At 39.9% G+C, this 7,037-nt stretch overlaps 1 protein-coding gene across 1 annotated transcript in view; it reads right to left on the minus strand.

Annotated features, from left to right (window-relative positions):
- LOC139672348 (probable ATP-dependent RNA helicase DDX60) overlaps positions 1–6,793 on the minus strand; it is a 44,601-nt gene extending 37,808 nt beyond the window's left edge. The window contains exons 1-8 of the mRNA XM_071556212.1: positions 6,698–6,793; positions 6,238–6,294; positions 5,448–5,565; positions 4,634–4,982; positions 4,004–4,073; positions 2,211–2,388; positions 1,726–2,067; positions 1,128–1,235 (exon numbers count right to left, since the gene is read on the minus strand). Coding sequence (XP_071412313.1) covers positions 1,128–1,235; positions 1,726–2,067; positions 2,211–2,388; positions 4,004–4,073; positions 4,634–4,967 — 1,032 coding nt within the window. The 5' untranslated portion in view covers positions 4,968–4,982; positions 5,448–5,565; positions 6,238–6,294; positions 6,698–6,793. The remainder of the gene's footprint in view (positions 1–1,127; positions 1,236–1,725; positions 2,068–2,210; positions 2,389–4,003; positions 4,074–4,633; positions 4,983–5,447; positions 5,566–6,237; positions 6,295–6,697) is intronic.
- Positions 6,794–7,037: the final 244 nt, after the last annotated feature.

Consider the following 7,037-nt stretch of genomic DNA (forward strand, 5'->3'; position numbering starts at 1 on the left):
TTCCCAAGACCCCACCTCAGCCCCTTTCGGGCTGTCAGTCCTGCCCCAGCAATGCAGCAGCACTGCTGTCTCCAGCTCCTCATAGTCCTGCAGGCTGACAACCTGCAGGTGCCTGATGCCCAGGGCTGCAGCTATCCCCAGCTGTGCTGCTTTTGACTGGGACAGTGGCACAGGCCATGACTCACAGGCCCTGCCCTGCCCCACAGGAGACCTCCCACAGCCTGAGGGAGCAGCCCCTGCCCTTTCTGCATCCTGATGGGTTTCTGCTTCTGGGGTATTCAAATACTGACTGTGCTTCAGAAAAAGATAATCATAATAAACACAGTAGCCAGGCTTTAAAATGCTGAGTAACACCATGTTTTTTCTGGGTGGAAAAAATCACCTTGCTAGACTAGTATCGCAACCACTGAAGTCTAAGGAAGCCTTGCTGTTGTTATCTGCAGGAGCAGAAGTAGGGTCACAACATGCATTATAACTTTATGCTCAGGAAAATGGAAAGAGTATATTAAGCATTAAGGGTGACTATGGAACCATAAAAATAGCAATTTTTTTGAAGTTAAAATATTGTAAAACCACTGCTTTAACCATGCAAGCACAGATTCTTACAACTCTAATCAAGCTATTAAAAAAAATCCCAGATTGTGAATAGTCAACTGAGTATGCAAACCTTAGCAGCTGGAATAGTGAGGTCTAGATTTTGAGACATCTCCCTCCAAGAGAGGTTTCTGCCGACAGCAGCACTAACTCTGGCCCACTGCTGCTGCCATGAGGATGGGGCAATGGCCACAGTGCACCCAGAAGGTAGTAGCCGCAGCCCCCACAGTGGTTGAGGGTATAATTATACCACTGATGATGTTTCATACTCAGGGGGCTGGTTTCTACCTTCTTCAAGACAAAGGTTTTGCTCAGATGGAAATATCCCTTCAGTGACATCCCACTGATCAGCTTCCACCTGAATCATTCTACTACAGTAAACTCTGAAAAAGGAACAGTTTCAAGCTGCTGTGAAGAGTGGTCACAGAGGAGACCTTCTCAGACCTGAGGAGTCATTTCAGGATAAGGAAGAGAGGTCCCAGTTCTGGTTAGGAAAAAAAAAAAAAGAAAAAGGATCAAAGAGGTCAAGTTACCTCTTTTTGTATGCTTTTCAGGTTCAGTTTGAGATGTTCATATAGACATATGAGCGGTTCTTTGTACCTGACTAGGTTTTCACAGGCGCATTGCAGATCTTGTTCATACTAAAAAATGCAGAAATCAAAGTTATGTGCAAAAGTCAATAGATACAGTGTATTAGGGATTACTAGCCTCAACAAAAACCATTCAGATAGAAGTCAAATCTCAGCCTCCAAAAACAACTGAATAAATTTTTTAAAATCCCATCACTGGCCTAAACGCTGGTCTTTGTCTGGTATATTATAATATAAGTGAACTAAGACAAATGATAGTGAAGGGAACGGCTGTATTAGGGACTATCATATCAAAAGGGAGAAAGAATGTGAAATGTGATTATAGAGAACAAGGCAGGAATTTGTCACCAATCACAAAGTTTACTTGTTACGGATTTCAAGACCAGTAGATCAAAAAAAAAAAAAAAAAGAAAATGACCCACATATCAATTCTTTAATTTTAATATGTAAATTAAAATACTCATATTCAGATATTTTAATAAATCTTCTAAGTAAAATTGACATTGTTATTGCAAACCAACAACCAAGTGGTATATCTTACCTTTTGAAAAAACAGTCTGTGTTCATATGCATTCTGAACATGATATCCATAAACTCTAATGATATCATACTCCAGTCCTGAAGCAAGCACAACATTGATTTTCTTTGACAATGAATGAGCAATTAAAATAGACAAAAAGTCTCTTTGGCAAGGGGTCAGTCCTGTGTCAGATACAATGATGAAGTAAGGATAGCTTTCCTTCAGGAAAATCTCCCATTTGGATGACAAACAATTGAAAAATTCTGTATGAACAGTGATGCTTGTATTACGTCTGAGGTGTTCGATCAATGCAGTACGTAAGAAAAGAAAATGAGGATACTGAAAGTACATCTGTTCTGCATCCTGTGGGAAATAAAAACAATAAAATTATTCAGTTACATTTTTTGACACAATGAACAGTTTCCTAATCCTGATTAGCATCAAGCAGGTTGGTTTAGAAGCAATGCAATGGTTTAAGCAGGAAAAAAAAGTTATTTGTTCAGTACCTTGAAGAAAGTAATGACGTATTTTGCTCCTTTTTCAGTGAAATCCTGCAGAAAGCATTCAATTTGGTAGAAGAAGTTTAGATACTGTGTTTTCTTATCTATAAACATAAGTAGCATGGAATCCCCATCTATCACAAAGAATTCAGACTCAACAACGTCTTTTAACAGACTGACATATCTGAAAGAAAAAGAAAATATATGTACATAACATTACTCCAAGAAAAGCTGGGGACATGGGAGAGAAGAAATTTGCTTACTAATACATTAAACATTAAATATATAAATTAAATCAATACCAAATCATCTGTTGGATCTAACTCCTAAATAGCTTGCAATCCTGTCAATTACTGAATGTATTAGCAATTGTCTCCTTTACAATTCCAGATACTTTTGTAGCATCTGAGTTTTTTGGTGAGTTATGCAGCACCCCTTGCCCATGTCTGCTTGTCCAGGAAGTGTTATCTCTTCTAAAAGAAGTACCCTACCAGGAGATAGTCACAAAATATATTTTGAGAGACACTCTGCCTGAGTTTTCTGCTAAGAAAAGTGAGTTATCAACAACTATTATGACAATAACAACTACGTCTGTCATCCAAGGAATGTCTATTGCAGAAAAATACCTTAGCAGCACATGCAATCCAATCACAATACATTCCTTCAAGTTACTAAAGAATTAAAAAAATTCTGCATCTGGTTCCTATTTCAGATGAGTTGATAAAATTTTCATTCGTGAATTTTAGGTCAAAATTTACACAAATCCCTTGCACCTGAAGATGGCAAGTATAAGCATTAGTTTTTAATATATTTTAGGAATTGACAGCATTCTTCAGCCTTCAAGAATCCATGAGAATCAAGCGCCATGATATGTTACCCAGGACGGACCAAGGAGTCAGAACAACTTTTGTACATTCATAGGGAGAGAGACAAACCCTTCTAGTAAAGGTTCTCTGCTATCATGTTTGTCTATTACATACTACATTGTTTATTATATATTACAGTGCTAATGTATAGTATGAGAATATCCCTACTCTCATAGTACAAATGTGCTTTTTTTCTTCAAAGCTGTCAAAAATGCCAGATACTCACCTTAGTTCCATACCTGAGAAGACCTAGCTTTCCTTTCTAGTGGGGATCAACAGCCTCTGGTTCACAGTCCCAGTTTGCTATCTGATGCAATGAGTAGCCTTCCATGAACAAAAACTTCTGTCTTACACATTCAAATTGTCTACCTGTAATATTAATCTCTTATGTGAGCTAAAGAGTCCAGAGGACACACTTCATCATCAATGTGAATGGCAATACTGCTAATTCTTTCCCATGTCAAGCAGGGAAAGGAATCCAAATCTGGAGAAGCAGAAGATCATGCATGAGAGTTGACATGCAAAACAACAGAAGGTATATTTGAAAATGAAAATTTTGTAGGCAAACTGCTTTAGATGAAGTAAAAGTAGTAGCCTTAAAACATGTGAGGAAAAGCACTCAAAAAAGCATGACAAAGAATTTGAAAATAATGAATTGCAATAGTTAAAATTGTAGATCAGTTCCCAAAACATGCAGACAATCACCTACTCTTTGGGCAGACTTTCTATTATACTAGGAATCTTCCTTCATGTGTCTGGAGGACATATGAAATTGTAAGCATGCCTTATGTCGCCAGGTTTACCACAAACCTAGGTGATAAGCATATAGCTTCTTTCTCTAAGGTGTGTTGCACTGTGAGGTCTATTTAGTTCAAAGAAACTATTTTTATTACCATTTATTGCACTTTTTTCCACAAATCCCACTGTACTTACTGAGCTTTTGATAGGAACGTCCAAATGTTTAGCCTCAAGCACTTCAGAAATCCAAGATATTTTCTCATGTCTAAAATAATCACATAAATGGTTATTGACAGAAACATACAACCATAACTCCTCAATTAATTACAAACGAGCCAAATTTTAAGATAATGCAACAAAAGCCACAGAGCTCATGCTACTAACAGCTCCTCACCAGGTCTTTGCGATTCATGTTCATGCTGGACTGTAGGGGTGCCTGTGAGTGCCTCCCTTAAGGTAACCAGTTTAGAGTTCTCCCTTAAAGAGAGCTACCCGTAGTGTGTGTGCATGGTCCTGTGACCAATGAGAGGCTTTGGTGAACGTGAGGTGAATGGGCTAGCCAATAACGTCATGCCATGTTGGATGTGAGAGGATATAAAAGGTGTGGGTGTTACTGAGAATATAGCTACTTCTACTATGACTACTACTTCTACTACTACTATGAGCTACGAGGAAACTGTGAAACTGTCTTGAATAAACTCTTGTAAGCTTTCTGATCAAAAGCCTTCTGATGCCTGCTGTGTCTGAGCTCTTCTGACCGTCATTCACACTGCCCCCTTACTCGGGACTAAGGGCTACGCCAATAAATGGCGACCCCCAACATACCCCGACACTGGACAATTCTGAAATCTTTGTCTTCAGTTTGTGATGGTTGCTGTGTCACTTCTTCAATGGTACTGGTATCTATGTCTTTGACTTCTTTTTCTCTATCCTCCTCTTCCTTAAACATCCGAAGAACAGTGGTTTCCATTTTGTTACTGATCTTATGCATCTCATCACTGTCACTTGTACTCCCTCCGTCTTCATCTTCCTTTGTTGCAATGAAGCCTATTTTCTTATGGCCACTACACCCACTGCCATTACTCTCATTTGCATCTACATGAACAACTTTCTTGAAATTATCTTCTGCAGAATCCATCACAGATCTTGATTCTGGCATCCAAATAAGAAAACTCTGAGGAATGAAGAGGTAATTTTCAGGAAATATTGCATGCTCTGCAGCTTTAACCATTAAATTACCTATTTTTTAATCACACTGGAATAAATATTAAGAAAAATCAGGAAGCATTTTGTGAACATCCCTGAGAGACATATTTTCATTTTAAAAACAATAAATATTTTTATGAACAACAAAGAAAACATCACTTTTGTATTTCTTAAAATGTACTAAAGAGGAGCATTACATAATCGTTTTGCATTTTCCATGAAGAGACCCTTGGGTACATTAGATGGAATTTGCTGTATTAGCTATGGCTGCATGGCACATTCTAAGGAAATGATTCATCTTTCCGGATTCAAGTAACTTGTACCCACATTGTTGATGCTAGTCCAGTCACAAGTACACATGCCACAACATCCTCATTGCATGATGGGAGCAATCACGGTTTGGTATCAATCTTAGTTTGTAATTCAGTTTTACCTTTTCTCTTCTTTTTTCTTCTCGAAGGGTCTTTTCCTGACTTCTTGAGTGAGCATTGAACTGTAAGGCTTAGGGTAACTCCCCACTTCGCGAGCTTACAATGTTCAGTTCCTTTGAGCTAAAGAACAAACAAGCAGCTTGGGATAACATTGCACAGTCCCTTCAATTTTCTCTAGTTTCCACTCAGGTGACAGCCTCAGGCAGTACTTATAGTTGCAACAGTCACACAATCAATCAGGTTGGAAAAGATCTCTGAAATCATCAAGTACAACCTATATTCATATGCCTTAGATATGGCTACCCTTCATTTTCCTGAGACTATAAAAGGACTATATGATCTTTAGATGTCATATTTAGTCTTACAGCTTTTCTTAAAACCTTTCTTAAAAATAATAAAAGAAAGTTTCAGATTTCACAAACACAAAACTAAGCCCGTTTTCTTTTGTTTTCACCTTCCATTAGTATAAACTCCTCGCAGAAGTTGCAGAAAAATGAAACAAAACTACATTTTTTTAATCTACTTGTAAAATACTGTGCACAGTGTGCTATATTGCAGGGGTGTGCTTAAGGTAACTTGAACTGTAATACCCACTTTCACCAAATGTCAGCTGTTCATACAGCTACACAAAATCACCTTCTGTGTACCTGCACACATACTTTTTGTGAAAGCAGCAATAAACGTGAGACTTTTCTCCATGTCGTTATCAAAATTGGAAAAGTTACATCAAAGGCTTCGGTACACTATGCTGGGGTGAATCATGTATTTCTGCATGCTGAAATTGTCACTTACCTAGAAAATGGCCATCACTACTTCAGCAATCTTCTGAGCAAGAGCGCCTTTTCGTGTCTGAAAATGTAAAGTCAGCCATTCAAAGAAAGAAAAGCTGTATCTGTACATACTCATGTATGAACTACTATATTCCTTCTAGAAAGAAAACAAACAAGGCTTAAATATTTTGCTACTTCATACTTTTCTGCAGTGCACACACTGGCATCTGGGGTGCCTGGGGCTACAGTGCGGGCAGAGGAAAACAGATGACTTTGACACCCTGCCAGGGCTCCTGTTCCCCCTTCACCCTGCGAGGATCTCCCTAGTCCTCACAAAGTCCCAGGTGTTCGTTCCTCCCCAGCATGCTGTCCAGTCCTAAACCAAATCTAAACCCCCTTTTACCCCAAACCCCAATCCCCAAACCCCAATCCCCCGCTCCCAGCACAGGACTACACCCAGCCACGACCCACTCAGAACTAACCCCAGGCCCAGATTCAGTCCCAGACCCCACTCCAAAGGCAAATCCAGCCACAAGCTGTAGGCAAGCCCCGACTGGCACAAGTCCTGCTGCCGCGGATGCTCCGCACCCGGCCCGGCCCCGCCTCTGAGGTGCCTGCGGCGGCACCGCCGGCCCCGCCCGGCTCGACAGCTTTCGGTTTCCATTCCCGAGGGAACCTGCCAGCGAGTTTTGGTTTCATTTCTGCGGCCCGGGAAGAGCTGCGAGTTTAAATACCATCAGGTTATGCTTTTTCGGTCAAGACGGCTTCAGCGAATGGTCCTAGAGACGTTCAGCTTGCATTGCTTAAGCGTATTGTTAATAC

The sequence above is a fragment of the Pithys albifrons genome, chromosome 5 (assembly GCF_047495875.1).
Source record: "Pithys albifrons albifrons isolate INPA30051 chromosome 5, PitAlb_v1, whole genome shotgun sequence".
NCBI lineage: Eukaryota > Metazoa > Chordata > Aves > Passeriformes > Thamnophilidae > Pithys > Pithys albifrons.